Here is a 23,794-nt window from a genome sequence, read left to right on the forward strand (position 1 = left end):
AGGGACAGAAAAGCTACCCAGAAATTCTTAAGTCAGAGTGCTGTGTCCAGGTCCCCTCTCTTCCATGAGCTGGGGAGACTACTGGGCCTCACGTACCCCTGCTTGAATTGACCTCCCCCAGTTGTTTGCTTGTGACTTGGTTTCCATAGAAACCTACCTCTCGTCACCTCCTGTTGCTCCTTTCCCAGGGGCTGGAAGTGCACCTGCTTGAAGGCTCGCCGGGTGGGAGGTTGGAGGCTTAGGGTGTCCTGACTAGCAATGTGCAGCTCTCTTTAGCAACCATGCTGGCCAAATGGGCCCTGGGGTGCCAGTGTGCAGACAGGCTGGGAGTCCACATCTGTACTGAGTGGGCACCATATTCTGAGGAAAGCCTTTTCCCCCCTCCTCTCCTGCCCTCACTGCCCTTGTACTCAGGGTGCCTAGCAAGGGGCCTGGTTTATGCTCAGCCTTTGTTAAAATGAATGAATGGACAAAGTCTGGTAGTCCTGTGAAGAGCTTCCCACTCGGATACCCATAGGCCAATTCACTGAGTCCCTTATTCCTGCTTATTGGATGCTTGGGACTAAGCTCTGTAGGGCAGGCTTTGCACTGGCTGATGACCATGGCCTCCCAGGAGTCAGCGCCTGGCCTGAGTCTCTGCCCCAGTGCCGGCTCGGTGCCCAGCCCACGGCAGGTGCTGCTAACTGAAATGAACAAGGGCCCTATGAGACACTCCCAGATCCTTGACTCTGGCCCAGACTTCCTTTCTACCTCACTTTTCTGCATGACAGCCCCGCCCTTCCAGCGCTGCTGGAAGCTTCCTGCAGAAGACTACACAGTAGGTACCTGCTGCCCACGCAAAACCCAGGCCCTCCAGGCCACCTCGTCCGTCAGACAGATGTCAGCAGACACATGGCTCATAGCACATGGTACTCTTTATTGTGACGCTCAGTGGAAAACATCTGTAAACCAGCTTACTGTAGTGGTGACAGCGGCAACACATGCTAAGGCACTTTTATTATATAAAAAAGGGCTGGCGGGGAGTTCCATTCACTCCTTTGTGACAGCAACTGGGACCTGAACTCAGAGCTTTTTAGGCATATAAAACTTTTACGTATCTTCATGATTCATTGAGTTTGTTTCCTTTAAAAAAAAAAAAAATGCCTTCTTTGCCATAAGTCTAGATGCAGCATATACAAAACAGTTAGGAATATAGGTAAATTCAGCAACCAGTGTAGACCAGTGTAGGACAAGCTACTCTCTTCTAAACATGGTTCCGAAGGAGGCAGTGATAGACTTGGAATATTATCATTTATTACAAGAAGGGGTAAAAAAAGAAACCATTTTCCTTTTCCTTTCAAAAACATCTGTCCAGATGGCAGATTTTTAAACCATTCTGAGTCAACGGTGCAGATATACTACCCTCGGGCCTCAGTCCTAGAGTAGGTACGAGATCGCGTGGGAGGGCCACTGGCCCTTTCTAATGTTCTGCTGTCAAACTTGGGACAAGTCCCTTAACCATTAAATATATTTGGTCCCCAAGAGTGTTGGGAGAAGCCACTGCTGGCCTTCCCAGCTCGGCCCCACAGCCTTGCTGTGCAGGGGCAGGCTGCTCTCGGCAAGGGAGGGAAGAGGGTCATCATTGCACTTGAGACTTTAGAATCAGGAAGGGGACAGTGGCGCTGCCCAGGGGGCGAGGGGAGAACTACCTTCCCTCCCTGCCCCCTGCGTTCTGTGCCCTGCACAGAGATGGAGCCCCTGGGCCTGCTCTTGCGGGGCTACCCATAGCCCCCGGGAGTTGGGGGCTGGCAGGCAGAGGGTGTGAGGTCACCACGTGTGATTGCCAACAGCAAAGGGAGGGGTGGGGAAGAGCTGGTGGCAGAGGTGGGGGAAGGTGACAACTTTTCTGGGGTGTCGGGATATCAAAACTCAGTCTGAAGAAAAATAGATTCATAGAAAATTCTTGCCCACCCCCATGGCCTGCCCTCCTTGCCTCACCATCTGGTGGTTTTTGGCAACAGGGCTGAAGATCCTGCTGGTCACTCTGTTCCCAGGCGGGGGCCCAGGACCCTGACTCTTTGGTATCAGATTCTGGGGGGTGGGGAGGGGAGCAGTAGGGGCTGCAGCAGAGGAAGCCAAAAGCCCTCAATAAGGCCTGGGGGAGGGGGTGGGGGGGTGGCACAGGCCTGAGGTCCCTGGGCCTGGTGGGACGGGGTTGGGGTCACGGTCACAGCAGTCCCAAGAAGGTGAGAGGGGTCCTGCAGGGGCTACGAAGGAGAGGCAGAGTCGTCCGTCGGTCCCTCCGCCTGTCCTGGGCAGCAGGAGGAGAGGTTACTCGGCAGGTCTGGCTTCAGCCCCATCGGCTTTGCCGTCCACCTCCTCGTCCGAGCAGTCGCCGGTACCTTTCCGGGCCATCCGGCGGGGCACGACAAATGGCAGGTCCCCACGCCTGGGGGCAGAGGCAGAGGTCAGCAGTGCTGGCCAGGATGGCCACAGGAGAGCTCACATGATTGAAAGGGATCTTCAGTGGGAAACCAGGCACCTGGCCTCCCTGTGGAGAAGCGAGGGGCATGCAGCCTGCGGAGCACGGCCTCCAGGTAGGGCAGGAGGGCTCTGAGGACGCAGGTTTAACCCAACACCTAGCAAAACACTGCCAGGGAACTGGAACTGACTGCAAAGGGGAGAAGCCAAGAGTAGATGGGGTCTTGCCGAGTGAATCCTGGGGTCTTTTTAGGTATACAAAATGCCACCCCAGCTCCAACTTAGTACCAAACAGGTGGAACTGAGATACAGGATGACGGCTTACGGTCAGGCATCTCCTGATCATGCGTAAGAAAATTCATACCAATACTGATGAGAATGTCTGCTATTGTTGCTTTTATGCTTATAAAGAAAAAAAGGATCCAGGTGAAAAGGAGAGAGTAAGAATCTTGGACCCTCAGCCACAGCCCTTAATTCTTCGGTAACACTGCCGTAGAAATGCCTGGAAGCCCATCTCCTTTGCACAGGCGTGGCAAGGTGACCCCAGGATTCACTCGGCACAAGTTTACTAGGCACTATTATAATATGTGCCAGGGCCCAGCAGGCTGCCTCAGGCAACTCGTAATCCAAACACCTGGAGGGAGGCATTCTCATCAGGCTGAGAGCAGCCACGCGACCAGTCATTTATTCCAAAGGCAGGTGACAGCCCGGGAGGCCAGCCTGACGGGCACCTTGCCCACAGACACCTAGCTGAGAAACGTGACCCAGTGCACAGGAGCCTTCATTTCTGTGCTGTGATTCGCAGCACTCACTGTTTATAGGGGGGAAACAAGCTTGCGCAGGGCCGAGTAGAGGTGGCGGCACGGCTGGAGGGGGGCGAGCAGGAATGGGAGGCTCACCTGAGCTTGTTCTTGAGGGAGCTGACCTCACGGTTCATGGCATCGGCGGTCTCGGTGGCGTCCTCCAGCTCACGCTGAAGCTTCCGGCGGGAGGCGTTGGCCCGCTGGGCCTCCTCCTCGGCCTCCTCCAGCTGTCTCTTGAGCTGCTTCAGGCGGGTGGATGCCTTGTCAGCCTACGAAGACACGGCCATTGGCCCTTAGGGGCTCGATGCAGGTGGCCCACCTGGTCCCTCTGCTCTGCCGGCAAACACACCTGGTCCTTGTACTGCTCGGCGTTCCTCCGCTCATCATCCACCTGCAGCAGCACATCCTTCAGCTTCTTCTCGGCCCGACGCACCTGCTTGCAGGCTGCCTGGCGCTCCCTGCGAGGCACAGACATGGTGGCTCAGGAGGACACCCTCCAGGGGGTCTGCCCAACAAACCACAAGCTGGACAACCAATCTGGGTCTCACAGGTGTTTCCCCCTCAGGGAGGCCTTGATGCTAAGGAGACCATCTTCATTCCCTGAACACCCACGATGTGCTTGGGCACTTCTGGGAGGCTCTGTGATTAGCCCCTTTCACAGATGAGTAAATAGGCTCTGGGAAGCAACACACTCAAACAGCACATACGTAGTGAGGAAAAGGGACAGTTGAGATTTGGGGCCTAGTGTGACCCCTGGTACCTCCAAAGAAGGTTCAGTGTTGCTGAGCCTGCAGACTGGCTGCCTACATGGGCAGGAAACCCCACTCTCTGATTCAGCCCTTAGAGACAGTCGTTAGAACCTCCAACTTCAGAGATGGGCTGTGGGCTCCTATTCAACCTGCACAAGGCCCCAGTGAAAGGAATGACAGCCCCTCAGGATGGGGAAAACAGGCTCGGGGTCAGAAAGCTGGCTCCTGACAGGCCTCAGGACAGGAACTGCCTCCAGACTGTCCCAGGAGACGGGAGAGGGGCACATACTTGGTCTCGTTGTCTAGCTGCTCCTCCAGCTGGGCGATCTTGGCCTCCAGGGCGGTGATGGAGGCCTTGAACTTGGACTTGACAGTGCCTTCCATTTCCTGCAGCTTGACCTTGAGCTCCTTGTTCTGGCGCTCCAGCTGTTGCCGCGCATTCTCGTTCTTCTGGGCATGGCAGCGCTCGAGGTTCAGGTCAGTGTTGATCTGGTCGATCTATGGGAAGAGGCACTGGTGACCAGGAGGAAGGCTGGGGGTGTTGGTTGGGGACAGAGTGGGGCAGCCGGATCTGCCTCGCCCCTGCCAACACCAGGCCCTGGGGCTCTGAGCTCTAGGTCTTCCCAACAGTCAGGATCCTGGAACTTCTCAACACCGAGAGAGAAGTTTCTCAGCTCTCAACAGGGAGACCTTCCTGGGTGCCAGGACCTTCTCCCCTCAGCAGTCGGGGACCGTCTTCAGCTGGCTGCTTTGTGGGACAATGGGCACAGGAAGCCTGGCAGCCCCGCCACGCACCTGCAGGTTCGCCTTCTTCAGCCGGTCGTTCACCAGCTCCGTGTTGCCCTGCTCCTCCTCCAGCTCCTCCTCCAGCTGCGCGATGCGGGCCTCCAGGCGCCGTTTCTCCTCCAGCGCCAGGGCTCTGTGTGCAGGGGGCGCCAGTGAGCAGGGGCCCATTCCAGGAGCAGGGCACCCCCGCCTCCCGCTGTGCTCTGCTGAGCATGAGCGCCGTGAGTGGCTCACCCTTTGCCGCTGCTGTTGGCAATCTCGTCCGCCAGCTCATCCCGCTCCTGCTGGGCCTGGCGCTTGGCACGCTCGGCAGCTGCCAGTTCCTGCCATGAAAACCCAGAACGTGACCCACTGGGGCAGCTGGCAGCCCTGAGCCCACCTCTTCTATCCCTGGCACTCTGCGGTGCCATCCTCCCCAAGCCCCTGGCCCTCTCCTCCCAAATCCCCTCCCAGGCCTGCTTCCCCATGAGCCCTCCTGGCTCACAGGGCTGATTCCTTCCTCTGAGATCACAGCACAGGCACCACACGTGTGCAAAGCCCCTGCATCCAAGGGCTAGGAACCAAGCCAGGTGCTGGGGATGCAGAGATAGAGAAGAAACCATCTGGGCCCAACATGACGCAGTCCCTCTGGGTTCTGGGGAGACTGGAGTCCGGGATGCGACAGGGATGTGAGCTGGGGTCAGAGGCTGAGGGCTCTGAAAGCCAGGTGCAGGGGACGGGCTTCACCCTGAGGGAGAGGCAGCCTTGACAGAGACCCCATGTGCCCTCAGAGGCAGGGATCGCCACAGGCCCAGGAAGGAGAGCACAGCCAGCTGGGTAAGAGTGGACGAGATTATGCCCAGGTATCTGGCCTGCTGGCCAGTAACCTCACATAGTGGAAGACCATCTAGTGCCCCGGGAATGCTTTTACCATGTTCCTCATGTGTGACAGACAAGGGACCTGAGGGGGACAAGCAGTGTGGAAGCATCTGGGAGGGATCCCTCTTTGCCAGTAGGAGGTGGTCATTACCACAAAGCCTCATTTCACACAAGGGAGCTGGCCCCAAATGGTAACAGTTTAATTCCTACACATGTTTTAATAACACTGGGGAGCACTGCTACTTAATGAAACCCTGCTTGGCTCAGTTTTTGCGCCCCCGCCCTGCCCAGGTGGCTCAGGCTGGCCTGGTGGTGGCCCTGGGCTGCCACCTGCTGGCCAGAGGGCAGCCACCCTGAGTGCCACCTCCGCCCACCCTGGGCCCCAGCCTGAACCTCCTGCAGCTGAATCATCTCAGCTTCCATGCTCTTCAGTTTCTTCTCGTTCTCCTTGGCCTGAGCCAGGATCTCCTCGCGGGAGGCGCGCGTGTCCTCCAGCTCGCGCATGTAGTCCTTCATCTGGGCCTGGGGGCGGGTGGAGAGGCTTGGCACCGCCACCCCAGCCACTGCGCATCCCGCCTACACCACCTCTTTACCCCATACCATTCCTGTTCTTTCTGACTGTAAGGACCTAAGTACAATCAAGTTGCATTCTGTTGTTTACTTTCTACAACTTCCTGTTGACTTGAATCCAGCACCCTGGCCCCTTTCCCAACACACACCCACTACTCTAGGTCAGCACCCATCTGCCAAGTTACCCCCAACCACATGGCAGAAACACATTTCCTTTGTTCTCCTGTGATTTGTTTTAACTCTAAAGACCTTGATCAAATAGCTTTTTTAATAAAAGTTTGCAGGTAAACCCCAAATTGGGGTTCCCTAGGTCAGATAGTGTAGCTCTTGACTGCCAGGGCCAGAAGGGACCAGATTCCACTGCCACCAGCAGTGACAGCGTCTATGCCCTACCACCTCACCAGCAACAGCCCTCCACGTTTGTTACTGTTGCTGGTTTGCTGGGCACCATGTGCTTGTTATTCTTTAATTATTGCTGAGGTAAAGATTTTCCCAAGTATGTGCTCTGGGTTCCTTCTCTGAACCACTGGCTTGGAACCTTCCGTCACCAACCATTAAGGCTGGATTGGGTCAGTACCTGGGCCATTTCTGGTTTATTCTGGAAATGTGCCACTAAGTGACGATCTTTCCCATCTCCACTGCATCTCTAGGTTTACATTTGTTTGTTTAATGTACTCAAAGCCAATGAGCGTATTATTGCCAGTTTGCTTCTGTTTGTTCCCACTCAACCCTGGGTAGCTGAGTCTCCCATCTTTGAGGCGGGGCTAATGTACCCAAGACCTTCCTCAGAGAGGGGCAGGTGGCAGGTCCCATTCACCAGCCACCCCCTTGTGCCCCTGCCCCACTGGAGTCTAAGCCCAGCATCACCGTGTGCAGCCAGATTCGGCTGCTCGGGCCTGACCCACCTGCAGCTTCCGCAGCTGTTTGATGGCTTCGTCTCGGTTCTTGTTGGCCGAGTCGATGTGGGCCTCCAGGTCCTTCAGGTCCATCTCCAGCTTCTTCCGAGCGGCGACCGCTATCGAGCGCTGCTTCCGCTCATCCTCAAGCTCTGCTTCCATCTCCCGCACCTGGGGGGATGCCCGCAGCTTGGGAGGCCGGACCCACACACAGGCCCTGCTCCAGCTCTGAGCCCAGGGGGCCTTGGCCCAGTCCTCTGGGTCCACGGGACTTTAGGGGCCAGGGAGGGTTACTGACTGGGCAAACCCTAAAGGACGCTGACCCCCGGGACAGAGACCTGGAATGCAAGGACCCGGAGGAGTGGTCCCATTTTTAACACACCCAGGTAGAGGAGAAAGGAAGCCTGCTGGAAGCAGGGTGGCCCTGCACCCCTGCGTGGCAGTGGAGCCGAACCCGTCCGTGGGGAAGGAAGGGCGGCCCGCACCTGTCTGACCAGCTGCTTCTTCTTCTCCTCGTTCTGCTCGTCGCGGCCCTGCAGGTCCCGTTCGAACTGGGCCTTCATGGCCTGCAGGTTCACCTCCAGCCGCAGCTTGGCGTCCTCGGTGGCCTGCAGCTCATCCTCCAGCTCCTCCAGCTGGGTCTTCATCTCCTCCACCTGCTGCTCCAGGGCCCGCTTGGACTTCTCTAGCTCGTGGACCTGCCCCCCGATGGAACCAGGTCAGGAACGGATGGATGGGAGGTCTCCGCGGTCTCTGGCTGCAGTGTCCACCCGCCCAGGTCCCTCCAGAGGCCCACTGGCTCGATACTCACGCTCTTGCCGACGTCGTCCTTGGAACTCATGAGGTCCTCCATCTCTGTGCGGAACTGTTTGTTGAGCCGCTCCAGTTCCGCCTTCTGTTCCATGGCTTCCTCCAGGGCCCGGGCCAGCGACAGCGCCTTGGTCTCCTTCTCCCGGGCCTCTGCCTCGGCCCGGTCGCGCTCCTCTGCATACTTGGCAGAGATGGTCTTCTCCTCAGCCAGGAGCTGGGAAAGAGGTGGGCACCGTGAGGCTCGAGCAGCAGGCTCCTGGGAAGAGCTCAGAGCCTGCTGACCTCATGAGGGCAAAGCACCCGTACCGGAGCGCCTTGGAGAATGAGGTGCCACGATTGAGGGGAGATGGACCAAGAGCAGCAGGCACAAGGCTGCTGCCCAGGCACCTGGTTGGGCCCAAGGGCGACACACCTCCTCCGCTGTGTCCTCGTAACAGGACGGGGGCTGAGATGGCCTCTGCCACCATCCTTTAAAGTCTGCCTAGTTTTTATCACCTGATTATCCCAATTCTTTACATCACATGGTGCCCCTTCCCTGAGACCCCATAGGAAATATTTCACCCTCAGAACCAGAAAAGGTTTTGGGTCTTCTGAATGACCAGTTGGCATTTTTCTGAAATGAATGTGAACCTGGCTGCTTAGAAACCCAAATCCTACCTATGGCCCTCCTCCAAGGATGTCAAGTTAGATTACCAGATCCTCTTCTCCCACCTTCCGTTCCTTTTGCCCCCGTATCTCTTTATTCCACAGACTTATTTCTTCAAGTGCCAGATGATGAATGCTTCAGACCTTGCAGCCTGACGGCAGACCCTGTGTAACTCCACGACAGCATGGCAGGAGCCGGAGGGGACGTGAGCAGGAGCAGGCCGAGCCTCACTCACCTTTGGCCACACAGCCAGCGGCCTGCACTCGGCCGGTTTTGCTGCCCCCTGATTTATTCTAGTTTTTCGCTCCCACCCCATTGTCTGTGTCTCTGTAAGTGGCCTCAGATCTTTCAGAATGAGGATGAGGTATGAACATATAAATAAAAATCCTAAATAATAGTAAAACTGGTTCATTATAGAAAATTTGAAAAATAAAAGACGCCAGAAAGGTGTTAAGTTGCTCCTAAACCTGTCACACAAAGATGCTTTCCTGCCAGGCCCCTCAACCAACTGGAAAGGAGAGGGTCCCTCCTGGAGCTGGGGTGCCAGCACCCCAGGCCTTGCTTCTCCAGTGGTCTCTGCGTGCACACACCTGGTCGAACTTCTTCTGCTTCTTCTCCAGGTTGGAGACGCTCTGCCGCTGGTGGTCCAGGTCCACAAGCAGGTCGTCCAGCTCCTGCTGCAGCCGCGTCTTGGTCTTCTCCAGCTTATCATAGGCGGCCACCTTCTCCTCGTAGCGCTGGCCCAGCCCCTCCAGGTCCTTCTGGAGCTTCCTCTTGACCTCCTCCGCCATCTCCAGGCACCCCACGCCATCCTCCATCTTCTTCTTCATGTCGGTCACCTGAACAGGAGTGAGAAGACACCCCGGATGGCACTTGCTCAGTGACATACCATGCCTGGGGCAGTGGGGAGCTGGCCTGCTACCCCATGAACAGAGGGCCAGGGAGTCAACCCAGTTATGGAGACTCCCCTCTCCTACTGGGCAAGAAAAACGGAGTTTCTGCAGAGGACACCGCCCCAGTGCATGGAGCCCAGGGGAAGGGGACACGGCAGGTCAGCTTTAGGAGGTCCGTCAATCATGACTGACACCACGCCTCTGGATTCCCAAAGACATGGGCGCAGAGAGGGGAGCCACCTCCATTCACCTCACCCCAGGGAGCAGGGCTGGTGCCCTCCAGGGAAGTCTGCCTGCCAGGGGCAGCCACCCTGCAGGCCCTCTGCACGTGGGGATGAAGCTGCCTCAGGTGCAGTGCTGGCTGCTCCTGCCCAGACCATGGAACAGACTGGGTGCCCCCCTGAGTTGGTGCGGGCCCTGAGCGGGCCCACTGAGGTCCTGACACAGGATCCAGAACAGGGCTCCTGATCTATTTTTGGCTTTGGGCCCTTTGATAGTCTAGATGTGGCCTCCTCCTCTAACTTTATTACAGCCTCCTCCGTAATAATGTTATAATGTGTATAAAACAGGATTATTAAGTAAAACAATATAGGCAAGTGCAGTTGTCAGACATAGTAGCCCAACTGATTCTTAGCACATCAACTAGCAGGCTCTCGAAGGAGAGAGGGTCGCAGTGCCATTCCCAAAGCCTGCCAGGGCATGGCACGGTGACCAGTGAAGCCCTCAGGCACCCGTGGCTACTACCATGGCTTGTTGCCAGTGTTCACCATGGAAGGAAAGACTAAATGTCAGCTGGAGCTGGTGGAAATGCAGACATTTCCTCCATTCGAGTTCATGGGTCCCCGAACTCTACCTGGGGCCCCGGCTCAGAGCCCTGGGCTGGAGAGGGCAGGAGCCCAGCTCAGGGCAGGCCTGGTGGACCCTATGGGCAGGGTTGTGCCTCCATGTCCAGACGGGGGCCCGACCCAGGCCTGCAGGATCTGAACAGTTTCCCTGAGCCACCCAGGGGGCCGTGGCGTCCTGAGGGGGAGCCAGCGCCAAACCTGGGCATGGAGGGTGGCAATCTGCTTCTCGAGGTTCCGCTTGGCCTCCTCCTCCTCCTCCAGCTGCTCCTTGAAGGAGTTCTTCTCATCCTCCATCTGCTTCAGCTTGGTGCTCAGGCTCAGCTTCTGACGGTTCTCCTCCTGCAGCAGCTCCTACTCCAAGGACAGGAGGGGAGCAGAGGCTCAGGAGAAGCAGAATCAGGGCCTCGCAGTCCCCAGGGGCTCAGGAGGGGCAGCATGGGGGCCTTGCGGTCCCCACACCCTCGCCAGGAGGGAGGTGCCAGTCCCTCTGATTCAGAGGCCAGATGGGACCCAGAGACCCCGTGGATGCAGGGGAGGATGGGTAATCACGGGGGCTCTGTAACAGAAGACCCAGGGGCCTGGCAGCTAGTGCTGCATGGGCACAGGGTCCTCCTGGGGCAGGCCCGGCTGCATGGACCCACCACGGCCCTTACCTGTGTGTCCTGTAGCTGGGACTCCAGAGTGGAGAAGTCCTTGGTGAGCTTGCTCGACTTGCTGTCAGACTGGGTGAGAAGACCTGTCACGTTGTCCAGCTCAATCTGCACAGGACACGGGAGACAGAGGCCGTGAGCATGACCGTGACCACCCCGGCCCACTCGGCTCTCCCAAGCAAAGCGGGACCTGAGTCAGAGGCTGAACCCCAGAGGCCCCGCTGAGGGGTCAGTTTGAGGCAAGAGAAAGAGTGGAAGCCCCAGGGGTCTGGGCAGAGACTGGGGCACTGCTGAAGGGACCACTGCCTGGCCCAGGGCACCGCCAGCCTCACCTGCAGCTTGGTGACCTTGTCGGCCAGCTCCGTGCGCACTCGCTCTCCCTCGTTGAACTTCACCTGCAGCTCCTGCAGCTGGGCCTCCACTTTCTTGCGCTTGTGCTCTGAGTCCCCCTTGCCCTGCAGCAGGACCTTCACCTCATTGGCCAGCTCCCCTCGCTCGTTCTCCAGGGTCTGCTTGGCCTTCTCGAGGTTGGCTTTCACCTGGCAGAGAAGAAAGAAGCACAGCCTTGAGGAGGGGTGTCTGTGCTGGGTAATGACGCTGGTCTAACCCCACTGGAGGAGCTGCCATTGCTGAACTGGAATCTGCTGCCTCTACAGCAAAACTGATGTTGGGAACGCTTGGGGGGCAGGCTAGCAAGAGCCCTGGATGTGGAGGGCTTGGACCTGACCCACACTCATCACTCAACTGGTGTGTGCCGTTCGCCAGGTGTCCTCAGCTCTAAGGGCCTCAGTCTCCCCACCTCCAAATCAGTCCCCGCTGGGTAAAGGGAACGGTCAAGTGCAAGGCGTTGTCACTGGTGATATGATGACTTTAGTGATGTTATCACTGTTCATGTTAGACTTCTACTAAAGCCTCTTTGAAATCTGATGTTCAAAGTAATAATGTAGTTTTGTGCCCCAAAATACAACAGGGGAGTCTACAGAATTCAAGACAATCCCATGCTAGCCTGTACTGAGCTGGCCACAGGATCACAGGCAAGCTCAGGGGAATCTGCATGCTTTGTGGATGCAACAGCAGCCTGCGTGCAAAAAACTAACAGACAAGGAGGGGCTGCAACCTGCAGTGCTGCAGGGAAGCTCAAGGGAGGCAGAGGTGGACAAGGCATGCTTCTAAAGAGGCGTGACAGGCTATGATGCAGAAAAGCCTTTGACTTTTCAGGCTGCCACCAAGACTGGCTGTGCACTGGAAGCCACAGGAGGCAAGACTTGTCTTGTTAAGACACTGCCAGGCCACAGCTGCCCGACAGAGAATCCGGCTGAGATTAACAACCCCAGGGTTTTCCCATGACGACTCCAGGTGGACCCAGGCTTCAGAGAAGGGGCCCAAAGGCCCTCTGAAACTCAGGGTTGCTCTAATTCCTTGAAGCGCTCTGGTACAGCAGGTTGTTGAACAGAATCATAACGACAACAGTAATATTTGGACAACTGTGGAGCCCTTACTAAGTACTTTGTGTGCTACCAGCTCCACCTCTCCCATGGCACAATGTGACAGTTCTATCACAGATGGAAAACCGCAGCACAGAGGTACTTATTCACCCAAGTCACACAGCTGCTAAGAGCTGAAGCCTGGATTTCCACACAGGCAGTCAGTTGCTGGAGCTGTTTTTCTGCAGGACTGGCCCAGGGTGGCAGCCGGTCCCCAGGAGGGCCCCTCCCCTGAAAGCAGCCTGGCCCGCAGCCGCAGCCACAGAGCTCGTCCCGGGCAAGCCCACGCACCCGCTTCGTCTGCTCTAGCTGCTCAGCCAGCTCCTCCACGGCCTGCGAGTGCTTCTGCCTCATCTCCTGGATCTGGGCCTCATGGGTCTTGGCCTCATCCTCGAGGGTCTTCTTCAGGATGTTCACTTCCTGTTCACGCTTGGACCTGAAGAGGAACACCCTTACAATGGTGGCCCACAGGGGCCCTGGCCGTCCCGGTCAGCTCTGCTCTCCCCTGGCCTCCCTCCTCAGCTGTCCGCCCTCTACAGCTCAAACTCACAGACACGCTTTGTAGAGGGTTCGTACCCTTTCAGCTTTCAAGCCCACCCTTGCCTCACCAAACCCCAAGCCAGGTTCTCCAATAGGTCTCCTATTCTACTCCAGGAAGAAGCTGCTGAGGAAGCATCAGCTTCCATGCTCTCTGGTACACAATGATAAGGTCACTGTGTGCACAGAGGGTCCACCCGTTCCAGGCTACAGCCTCCGTTTCCCTGCCCCCCGCCTCCCATCCTCAGTGACTTGGCCAGTTTGGCCCCATGTCACACCTGAGCTCCTGCTGGGCAGCCGTGGAATCCAGAGTGTCTTCCAACTCTGTTTTCAGGGCCTCCAGTTCTTCCCCCAGGTCCCGTTTCTGCTTCTCTGCTTTATTCCTAGAAGCACGCTCAGACTCTAGGTCTTCCTGGAGTTCAGAAATCTGAGATTCCAGCTCTCGTATCTTCTTTAGGGCCACATTCTTCTGGGAAGCTTCTTCCTCCACTCTGCCAAAGAAACCAACAACATGAGGAGGAGGCCATTTCCACTTTCAGGGAGCAGAGTTTGCAAGAGGCTTTACAGAGGTGCAGCCAAAGCCACTCTGGCAGTCCTAGCCGTGGTCCTTAGAAGCTCCTCTCAGCAAAAACAACATCCGAGGCATCCAGAAGACTTAAGGACAATATCACTTTGAGAACTGGAAAAACTCAGAGAAATCATTTCATTTTCCAAATTAAGAATTCTTTTAACATAAAAAGTTTCAAATATTAAATAGAAAAAAAAAAGGAAAATGCTATAGTCCATGACTACAGTAACTAAAAATACAACTAAAAATATTTTAAAGTGCTATGGACATTAAAATGATAATGTGATGATGATGTGTCGACGCAGGTTCACCAATTTTAACCAATGTGCCACTTCGGTAGGGGAAGTTGATAGTGGGGTAGGCTGTGCATGTGAAGGGACGGGGATTTCTCTGTACCTTCTGGTCAATTCTGGTGTGAATCTAAAACTGCTCTAAAAAATAGCCTACTTTTAAAAAAAAGCACACCTTTAGCCAATACATTAAAAAAGGAAAGGATTGTTGTAGTTGGGCGGTAATGTTGTGGATGACTTTTTGAGATCACAAAGAAATGACAAAGAAGCCTTAAACTGTGCTTTCAGAGAACAGGAAATGTTTTGCCATGAAATGACTCCCAGAATCACAGCAGAGAGAATTCTTGCAGCTCGTCGATGCACCGAGAACCATGGCAGGAAGCCAGCAGGACGCGCTGGCCCTCACCTGGCCAGGGCAGCCTGAAGCTCCTCCTCTTTCTTGGCCAGCTGCATCTTGAGCTCGGCGATCTGGGCCTGGAGCTCGGCGATCTGGTCGTTGAGGTCGGTGGAGTCTCCCTCCAGCTTCCGGCGGGTCTTCTCCAGCTCCTGACGCTGCTTTTCCTCTCTTCGGAGGCGCTCTGGGAAGGAAGGATGGGCAAAAGCCGACAGAGCCTTTATGTCAGAAAAGCCAAGCTTTTCTATGTTTTTAATTCTTACATAAAATGCTGAATGACTTGTTACAAAACATATGTGGTCATGATACACAGACACTTGTGCCCAAACCCTGATAAAGGCTGTACCATGTCTGTTTCCCAAAAAAAACTCATTATGTATAGTTTCATGTGAATCTGAACTGACATAAGGGAAATGTCTTGTATAAATTCTAGAGTCTGTATACCAAGGTCAGGTCCAGTGTCTGGCTTTACAATCTCCACTATGGCATCACTTAGGTAAACTCCTGGACCTTTCTGTACCTCACCTGAATAATAAGGATAATAGGACAACAGAGTTCATTAGCTGTTGTGAGGCTCACATGGGCTGGTATCTGAAAGCACTTAGAACAGAGCCTGGCCCATAGTGAGTGTTCAACAAGGGTCAGCAACATCTATTCCTGGACCTGCCTTTGTCACGCAGGATCATGACCTTGAGATTGAGCAAATTAAGGGTCACTGCAACTGATCCATTTGCACCTCTGTCCAGCACTCATTACGTGAATATGCCACCCCTTATCTATCCATTCTACAACTGATAGGCATTTGGGCCGTGTTTGTTGTGTGCTATCACAAATAAGGCTGCTGTGAGTGTTCTGGCACTCCAAGCGCACAGGACAAGAGAGAACATTGGGTGGTAGGCACACAAAGCTTCAACTTCACTAAAGCTTCAGCCTCACTAGGCAACACCAAATGGTTCTCCAAAGCCATCTACCAATTTATACTCCCACCAGCACATGTGTGTACTCTGACCGCTTTCCATCTTTGTGAACACTTGTTAGTGTGAAACTAGTAAGACTATGTTTGCCAGTCCAGCAAGTGTGCCCCTCCTAGACCTCCTGGGTGGCCGAGTCTTGCAGACTGCTCTCAGGGGAGGGAGGCGGTCTGCAGGAAGGTCTCTCGAGTGTCTGGGCCTCTCCTCACCACATACAAATGTAAGGGGGCCAGGACGAGCTGTGAAATCTGGCAGGGAAAACCCTCCCAGTGGTCAGCCTGGATGGTTTAGGCCCTGTGTCCACTGGGCATCAACAACTGCCCTGGGCACACGTGGCTCCCCCTGCACATCTGCAGAGGGAGCCGTGGTTTCTGGCATAAGCTCAAGAATCTGCACAGTGTCCAGGCTCTCCTCTCCCCATCGTCCACTCCTCTCCAGGGGCAGGAGCAGGGGCAAAGGGTCCTCCAACAGCCACAGACCTGCGTTTCTGCCCTGTTCTCCTCATCTCCACAGATCCCAGGGCATGGGGGGCAAAGGCATGATGTCACCCTGCCCCCCATCAAGTGTCACAGAAGCCCCCCATCAATTGCTCACAGAACCCATGCAGCATTTTCAGCACACATGGCAAGTCATGTGTTCCTTAGTCCAGTCCTTACAAACATCCTTTCACCAGAGGGGAGAGAAACTAAAGCTCCTGGAGATTAAGTACTAGGTGCAAGACGACACAGAGAGCTGGGGGCCAAGCCCACAGCCTCTTAAGAAGTCACTCTTGTGAAATACAGGGTGCACAACAACAGAGCCAGGCCAGAGCTTTCTTCCCAACACTCTTCCCTTGCAAAACATCCCTGCCCGGTCATACAGTACCAGTGCCTGGAGGCCCAGATGCCCACAGGGGCCAGACGCTATTCCCTGGGTGCAGAGCTGTGTCGGGGTGCCACAAAACCGGGAGCCTTGCCTGTGCCCAGCCAGTGCTCCTGCCCCTGGCCACGAGGCCCGGGCTAGCCCCAAGGGCTAGGCGCCCTGGGTCGCCACACCAGACAGCCCCGCCCACCACCCTTACCCTCCAGGTCAGAGATCATCGCCTCGTGTTTGTTCTTGAGCTTGGCGAGGCTCTTTGACTTCTCTTCCTCTTCCGTGAGGTTGGTGGTGAACTCAGCTACTCTGTCTTCCAGCAGCTTCTTCTCCTGGGGAGCAAGGGTGGTCAGAGCCTAAGGTTAGCTGAGCACTGGACACTTCACTCTCTTCAAAGCATGACTCGTCCTGAAATTTAGGACTGAATGGAGAAGCAGGGCTTTAAATACTTGATTCTTTAGGATCTCCTGGATCACAGGGCAGTTTTGACAGGTGGCTAACACCCCCAGGAGGAGCTGTACAGGCTTCCTGAGGATCTGTAAGTGGAGGCGCCCAAGCCCTTTCCAGGCGTGATACCCATTTGGGCTCGGGTAAGAAATGTTTCCAGGTGGCAGCTAGTGGTGGTGAGGAAGTTCAGGCACGCCGCTGCCCCCTTCTCTGGGCCCTGGCCTCCTCCTGGGCGGACTGTGCTCTCCTCCCCCACAGCCCTGCTGCCTGCTGTCCTCACTTTGTGTTCTGGGGGAATCCTGATCCCCAGTCAGAATCCCACACACCACTGAAATCCTAATCTCAGCAAGGACCCCCCACAGCAGAGACCACACCGCCACAGCAACACACAGGCGCCGTCATTCGGTGCGAGCATCTTCTCCCCCCACCACAAAGTCCTCAGGCAGGAGTCCTGCGGCTTCAACACCCCACCCCTCCCTCTGGGAACCAAGGCTGGTGTTCCAACTGTGTCCTTCCTTCTCCTCTAACATGATTCCCAGCTTTTATCTGCTCACTGGCAGACACTGATAGAGACCCAACTCGGCTCTCAGAGGAAAGAGCCCCCACCTTGGAGATGGCACCCGTGCCTCAATACTGAGCCACCAGGGCACCCAGACCCCACTGGTGCCTGAAGTGCAAAACCACAGATGGTTCAGCTCTACCAAGTTTCGGATCTCAGAAGGCTGTGGAGCACTTTCCCAAGGAGAAATAGCAAACCTTTCCCTTGGGCCCCACTCGTTTGCCAGAACTTCCCTGCAGATGTGACTGGAGACTGGAGACCAGAGGCCAGGGGACACCCAGCAAGAACCTGCAACTCAGCAGGAGCCACAGGGCTGCAGGCAGGGGAGGCGTAAGGCGAGGCCGGGGGCCTGGAGCCCACCCCACGCCAGCCCGCTGGCTCTCCGGGCCCCCCGTCAGCACGCCGAGGGGCTCACCTTGGCCAGCTTGCAGTTCTGGTCCTCCATGATGATCTGGTCTTCCTCCAGCTTCTTCAGCTTGGCCTCGGTGGTCACCTTCTCCAGCTGCAGCTTCTGGCGGGCACTCTCCTCCTCCTCCAGCTGCTCCTCCAGCTCCTACCAGGAAGCCGGAGAGTGAGGAGCAGCAGGCCCCACGAGTCCAGGGCAGGGCTGAGCAAGGCCCAGCCCCCACTTGTGGGGTCACGTTTTTAATACTGGGGCACAGGGCTTGTTCTGAGGTGCTTCCTTTAGCAAGCTTCCAGCCAGCAACACAGGCAGGCAGCAAAGCTAACTGCCCTCCAATCCTCTAACCGGCTGCAGTGAGGACTCAGGAGGGAAAGTAAATTGGCTCAGATGCTCAAGGGGGCAGTGGCTCACAGAGACGTAGGTGCCCAAGAGAGCCCCTCTCAAAGGCTGCCCCAGGGGACAGCAGGGTGGAGGCAGCGTAGCGTGCATGCTGATTCCTGGGTCTCTCCAGTCCGGCGTCCCTGCTGCTCACTGCATCCTGCCCCCCCGCCACTTCCAGTGTCCAGCCCTGACCTTCCCCACAAAGGGAGCCAGGTGGGTTACCTGGATGTTTTGCTGCATTTTCTTCTTCTCCACCTGCAGGTGTTGGCAGCGCTCCTCCTCCTCCTCCACCCTAGCCTCCAGGTCATGGCAGATCTCCTCCAGCTCCTGCTTCTTGGCCGTCAGGCGGGCTCGGAGCTCCTCTGCCTCAGCACACAGTTCTGTTTCCGCCTGGAGCTGCTCCTGCAGCTGCAACTTCTCCGCCATGAGCTGCAAAGGGCACGTGCAAGCTCCTTACAACCTCAAGCCATCCGAGACAGGCGCCCCCTGGCTCAGGCTTCCGGACGGAGAAGACATGCTGACAAGGGCAGCTCCACCACGAGAGCCCTGGCTCCCAGGCACTTTGTAACCAGCATGCCCTTTATCTGTCACCACTGCCCCATGAGCTGAACACCAAGATCCCTAGGAAACAGGCTCAGAGAGGTTCAGTGTTGGAGCTGGGCCTTGCACCCAACACTCATGAGCTTTCCATCCCATCAGGTGGACTCCCGGATCACATAACCCCAATGGGGTCTACAGAGAGATTAACCACCTTTTCTTTCTACAGTAAAACAGCTCCTTAAAGTCTAAACTGTCTCACCTACCGATGGCCAGCAGGTGGCAGCACCGAGGGCAGTTGCACTGACTACCAGGCGGAGCCCCTAGAGACACCTACCTGGGACTGCAGCGTCTCCATCTCCGTGAGCCTGTTCTCAGCAGCCAGCTGCTTCTCTCGGACCTTCACCAGCTCCTCTTCCTTGGCCATCATCTCCTCCTCCTGCCGGCTCACCTGCAGCAGTGGCTTGACCTAGGAGGGGAGATGGAGGGAGACACATGCTCAGCTGAAGACGTCTGCCCTGGCCGACAGCCATGAGGCTTTCCCCTCCCGTGTGGAAATGCAAGCTTACGAGAAAGAGGTGCAACCAGGCACGTTGTGGGGCGGAGGTGCAGACAGGCACCACCTTTCTGGAAATCAGTTTGGTGCTGTGTGCTACAGGCTTCTGACTGCTAGTGATATTTCAGGGAAACTAACCCTATGTATGCATGAAGATGTTCACGACAGCATTGTTTATACTGGTGAAAAATTAGGAATGAGACAAAGATCCATTGTTGGAAAAGTAGCCAGAAAAGTCATAGAACATTGCCACAGAACAGTATGCTGACCTTTAAAAAATGATGTTTATGAAGGAATTTTAAATGGAAAATACAGAGCGCAAGACTGTTTATACAAGTCAGAGCTTAGCTATGTAAGAATGTATATGGTTTACATAGTAGCGATTTAAAGGGAGTAATAAAAAAGATAGCAGGAGTAAATATTAAGACATCTACTCAACACTCACGTTGGCTAGGGGTTGAAGGGATTATGGATGAATTTTTATCTTCTTCTTTAGTTTTTGCTAATCTTATTATTTGCGTAATTTCCTGCAAACAAAAGCAGCCTGAACTTTAATAATTGTGGGTTTTATAAAAGGCTAGGAAAGGCCTGTCCAGCTGTGTGCAAAGATTCTGACTGACTGTTCTGTGGCTTCTCGGGAGGGCAGCAACCCATGCCACATGGGGCCACAGTGGGCAGAGCCTGGGCATCTGGGGAGTTGCTCTTTGAGACACTCTAACCCAGCCCAACAGCAGGCCATGGTCATCCACACTGGACACATGCCACAGCTCACACACCTCTAAACCCCACAGGGCAGGACCATCCCAGGCTCAGGCTGTCAGGCACAGTGGGCAGCGTCGGGCCCCCCTGCTGGGCAAGAGCTTCCAGAACCCACCTTGGTGAAGAGCCTCCACCACTGCCAGTTTCGCAGCTTGAGGTAGGCGGCGCAGTTCCTCTGCAGGACCTTCATGGCCGTCAACTGCTGCTGCCTCTTGGCGAAGGCCCTGTGGGGCAAGGGACACAACCAGTTCCTCAGGGCGGGAGAACAGCAGACCTCTAACCCGACAGTTCTGACCCTGCTCTGGGGCAGCCTGTCTCTCCTGCCTGGGACACCTCAAGACAGGAGTATAGGGAAGGAGCCTGGCCCTGGGGTTGAGTCCTGGGGGTGATCTCGCAGAAGGTGACAACAGCCTAGGTCACGAGACTACCTCCTTCACTAAAAGGCAAGAGAATTCATGGGAAGAAAGCCCCTCGTGAACTTTACAGATCTGGGTCCAGCGTGAACCTGGGCATTAAGCCAATCTACTGATTTCACCTGCAACCCTCGTGCCACTCACTGCTGGGAGGAGGGAATCCACCAGCAGCTGAGGCCTTGCGAAGGTGGGCTGCAGGGGGTCAGCTGGACAGCTTCTGGACAAATGAAGGCTCCGTTTGTCCAAATACCAGGAACTCGCACTTGTGTCCCAGTGCTCAGCGCCCAGGCTGGGACTCACAGCCCTGAGCACAGACACACAGACTCACGGGACTGATGCAGCAGCCACCACACCCACTGCCCTGCAGCAGGTGAGCCCCTGACTCCAAGGGGCTTCTCTTGACTCAGGCACAGCCCGCTTCCCTGAGAACACAGGGGGCTCTGGGTGTCCCCCCGACACAAGGGACACATGAGGAACACTGTAAGCAGGAGATTTGGGGGCAGGCAAATCTAAGCATCCATTCACTTTAAGTCTCAGGCATAAATCCAGGAAGCAGGGGACAAGGAGGGCCACGTGGGCAGACACCCAACTGGCATGAGGGCACCCCAGGTCAGAGCTTGCGAAGGACCCTCTGCAACAGGAGAGCTGGGTGTGGGGCAGGCTAGGCAGAGGCAGTATCTCCAAGAACTCACTTTCTGGCCAGGTAGCCCCTGCAGCAGGCCTGGAACCCGATGATGACGTCTGTGATCTTCAGGTCCCGCTCTTCCTCCAGGTGCGCCAGGACGCCGGCGCGGAAGAAGACCTTGCTCTGGCCGATGCGGTACAGATTGCTATCGAGCTCCAAGGCTTTGATCTAGACGGGAGGGCAGGCCATTTACTACGTGCCACCACAGAGCCCTCAGAGCAGCGCCAAGAGCCAGAGGTCAGTTCCAGAGACGCTGTCAGCCAACTGAGGCCTCTCTGCTGGGCAGCCCTTCCCCCAGCGCCAGGGACAGTGGGCCTCAAGAGGATGCCAGGAGGAGCCGCTCGGTTCCAACAAAGCAGGGTGACAAGTCAGACTTGTGGCGGAACAATGGGAACTTAAGGTCTTCTCTTCCTTCAATCTCCCGTCTCTGCACATTCTACAAATGCCCGGTTGGGCCACTCTCCAGGCAGAGAGACAGCTGAGCGTCATCATCATTAAGACTAGCACAACAAGCTCCAGTTAAGGCCAGGCCCAGGATCAAATATCAATTAGGTGACCTCGGCCAGAACCTCCATAAGCCTACATTTCCTCAGCTGTAAAATGGGAATAAAGCTTTCTTTAGTTTAAAAAACAAAGTTAACAAACAAAGCAAGTAAAAGTGCCTCCTTCAGAGTAGAGCTGTCATGAAACAAGAGATTGCACAGACGGTGCTCAGCACAGGGTCAGGCACGTGATGAGGGCTGAATAAATCTTAGCTGTTACTATTATTAAGCAGTTTCAGTACAGTAACAAGGTTCTCCTGATAAGCCCACTGCCAAGGGTGTGTCTGTCTGTCCGCCTGCCTGCCTACCTGGGAGAGAAGGGACTTAGAACAAGTTCTGAAAAGGCAGAGCCTTGAACAGGATATTGGGATCTGGGCACCTTCTGTGCCCACAAGTGACCCATGGCCCTGGTGGTCCTGGAAGAGGTCCCTGGAGGAGCAGAGAAGACCAGGGGAGGTGGAGCCAACGTGGGCTCCTCTCCACCCCCTCCTGCCTTGGCCTGAAGGAAGACCCCTCACCCCTCAAACTGGATAGCAACTGAGTCTCCTGGGAAAAGGTGGCCCACCTCCCTCTGTGCCTCTGAAAAGCATCAGAGAGAAAGGAGCTGTCTTCTCCTTCCCTTGTATATCCTCAATCTACCCATCACTTAATGCAGTGCTTTGCACATAGTAGGTATTGAAACTCTTTTCCCCTTTTTTCCTTCTTTCCCTCAGACCCCTTCCCAGCAGCCCATCCTCTCTTCTCCCTGGAAGGAATGCAAAGTAAAGAAAACCAAAGGCAGCAGCTGCTAACCCTGGACCCACCAGGAACAGGGTGCCTGTTGTAGAGTAGAAAAAAATGACTCCTTAGCCCCAGGGTGGCCTGGGAGTCAACCACCACAGGGCATCCCTTCATTCCAGAAGAGGTCAGAGTACACACTGTATGTCAAGTTCTGCTCTAGGGGCTGGGAGGACCAGGAAGAAAGGTCCAGGCCTCCAATGGCTTTGTGCCAGTCACAGTCCTCCGGGCCTACTGCCCTGGCGGCAAGCTGCCCTGCCAACCGCAGTGGGCATGAAGATGGAGGACACATGAGCAAGAAAGCACAGGAACATAACCCCAAGGGAAAGGGCCATCTCATGTCAGAGCCCTGCCATTGCGCAGCCCTAGTCCCCTCCAGGCCACCCTGGTCCCAGGCACCACCCTGACTATCCAGGGGCCAAGAGGGCTGCTGCTCAGGGCCCCCAGCAGAATGAGCACTGGAGCGCCACATGGACAACAGAGCACAGGTGTCAACTGACCAAAAGGGCACTTGTCCAGTCACACAGGTTCTCGCCACGTGGACATGCACCGGCCAGAGGTCCACCCAATCAGAGGGAGGCGGACACGGCAGCTCAACTCACCATGAGCACACACGCCTGCTTGCCGTCCATGAAACCCTTAGGAATGGAATTTGGTGTCAGGATCTCATATCTGAGGAAGAAAAGAGAAGCCTGGTCTATCTATGCCTTGCTTCAACTCCACATGGCCTGGAATGTATGTGATGACTGGAGGTCATCCCTCCAGCAGTGCTGCAGATTAACGATTCTTTTCACAAGTCTCCCACAGAAAGGAAATATTTGGCAAATCCTATCCTACTCTTTTCTTAGGCTGACTGGCACAGAAATACTTCGTGTTTTGCAGAAAGTCACACTGGGTCTTTTTAATCACTCAAAGGCAAGCCTTAGGTTGGACTTCCTGACTGTTAACTGCCCTGTATCCATGTCTGTGATCCTGGAAGGCCATGCTCATCTTGTCCCCGAGACGCTGCAGGTAACTGTTAATAAGCAGAGTGGCCCAAGAGATAGGGCTGCATCATAATAGCAACTGGCACTGAACACTGCACTGTCATCAGGCAAACAGGACATTGCCATTAGTGTCCCTCTCTGCATACACAGCAAGAAGCTGCAGTGTTCCACAACCCATAAAGTTCCCTTAACATGCAGGCCTCTGGCTGATCCCTTTGTAATTTCTTTCCATAGCTCCTCTAACTGTAGCAAATAGCACCAGGTTTGCTGCCACTAGGAGTGAAAGCCAACCTTCCTTTCAGTAATACAACAGGGAACCCCTTTTCATGTAAGAAGGAACATGTGAGGAGCTGGCCAGACCTCAGCTCTACATGAACGAGGAAATGGCTCCCCTGCCAAAGGTCCCCAGGGGGGAGCAGCCTGTGCCTGTGCCAGGAGAGGCAGGCTCCTGGCCCTGGCTCACCTCTGCCGGAACTCCTGGAAGACCACCCGGTTGGGGAAGCCCTGGCGACAGATCCGGATACCCTCGAGAACCCCATTGCAGCGCAGCTGATCCAGCACTAGATGGGGATCCAGTTTGCCAGCCTAGGGAAGAAAATACACGTGTGGTCTTGCTTCCCTGCCTGGGAATTGATGGAGAAAGGTCAGGTGGTAGTCCCCTCCAGACTCAACAGGGCAAAGTTCCCC

The 23,794-nt window shown here is 55.5% G+C and overlaps 1 protein-coding gene across 2 annotated transcripts in view; it reads right to left on the reverse strand.

Moving 5' to 3' along the window:
- Positions 1-896: 896 nt before the first annotated feature.
- Positions 897-23,794, reverse strand: part of MYH9 (myosin heavy chain 9) — an 87,403-nt gene continuing 64,505 nt past the window's right edge. For both annotated transcript variants that reach the window (XM_037007043.2, XM_017661313.3), the window contains 25 exons: positions 23,571-23,692; positions 22,724-22,793; positions 20,810-20,970; positions 19,820-19,928; positions 18,727-18,858; positions 18,075-18,281; positions 17,484-17,621; positions 16,271-16,394; positions 14,252-14,423; positions 13,266-13,478; positions 12,742-12,886; positions 11,299-11,505; positions 10,970-11,074; positions 10,515-10,667; positions 9,169-9,417; positions 7,934-8,146; positions 7,608-7,820; positions 7,132-7,293; positions 6,050-6,178; positions 5,033-5,121; positions 4,808-4,931; positions 4,302-4,510; positions 3,613-3,721; positions 3,360-3,532; positions 897-2,428 (listed from right to left, as the gene is read on the reverse strand). In XM_037007043.2, coding sequence (XP_036862938.2) covers positions 2,311-2,428; positions 3,360-3,532; positions 3,613-3,721; positions 4,302-4,510; positions 4,808-4,931; positions 5,033-5,121; positions 6,050-6,178; positions 7,132-7,293; positions 7,608-7,820; positions 7,934-8,146; positions 9,169-9,417; positions 10,515-10,667; positions 10,970-11,074; positions 11,299-11,505; positions 12,742-12,886; positions 13,266-13,478; positions 14,252-14,423; positions 16,271-16,394; positions 17,484-17,621; positions 18,075-18,281; positions 18,727-18,858; positions 19,820-19,928; positions 20,810-20,970; positions 22,724-22,793; positions 23,571-23,692 — 3,846 coding nt within the window. In that variant the 3' untranslated portion in view covers positions 897-2,310. The remainder of the gene's footprint in view (positions 2,429-3,359; positions 3,533-3,612; positions 3,722-4,301; positions 4,511-4,807; positions 4,932-5,032; positions 5,122-6,049; positions 6,179-7,131; positions 7,294-7,607; positions 7,821-7,933; positions 8,147-9,168; positions 9,418-10,514; positions 10,668-10,969; positions 11,075-11,298; positions 11,506-12,741; positions 12,887-13,265; positions 13,479-14,251; positions 14,424-16,270; positions 16,395-17,483; positions 17,622-18,074; positions 18,282-18,726; positions 18,859-19,819; positions 19,929-20,809; positions 20,971-22,723; positions 22,794-23,570; positions 23,693-23,794) is intronic.

Source organism: Manis javanica, chromosome 10, assembly GCF_040802235.1.
Source record: "Manis javanica isolate MJ-LG chromosome 10, MJ_LKY, whole genome shotgun sequence".
Lineage (NCBI taxonomy): Eukaryota > Metazoa > Chordata > Mammalia > Pholidota > Manidae > Manis > Manis javanica.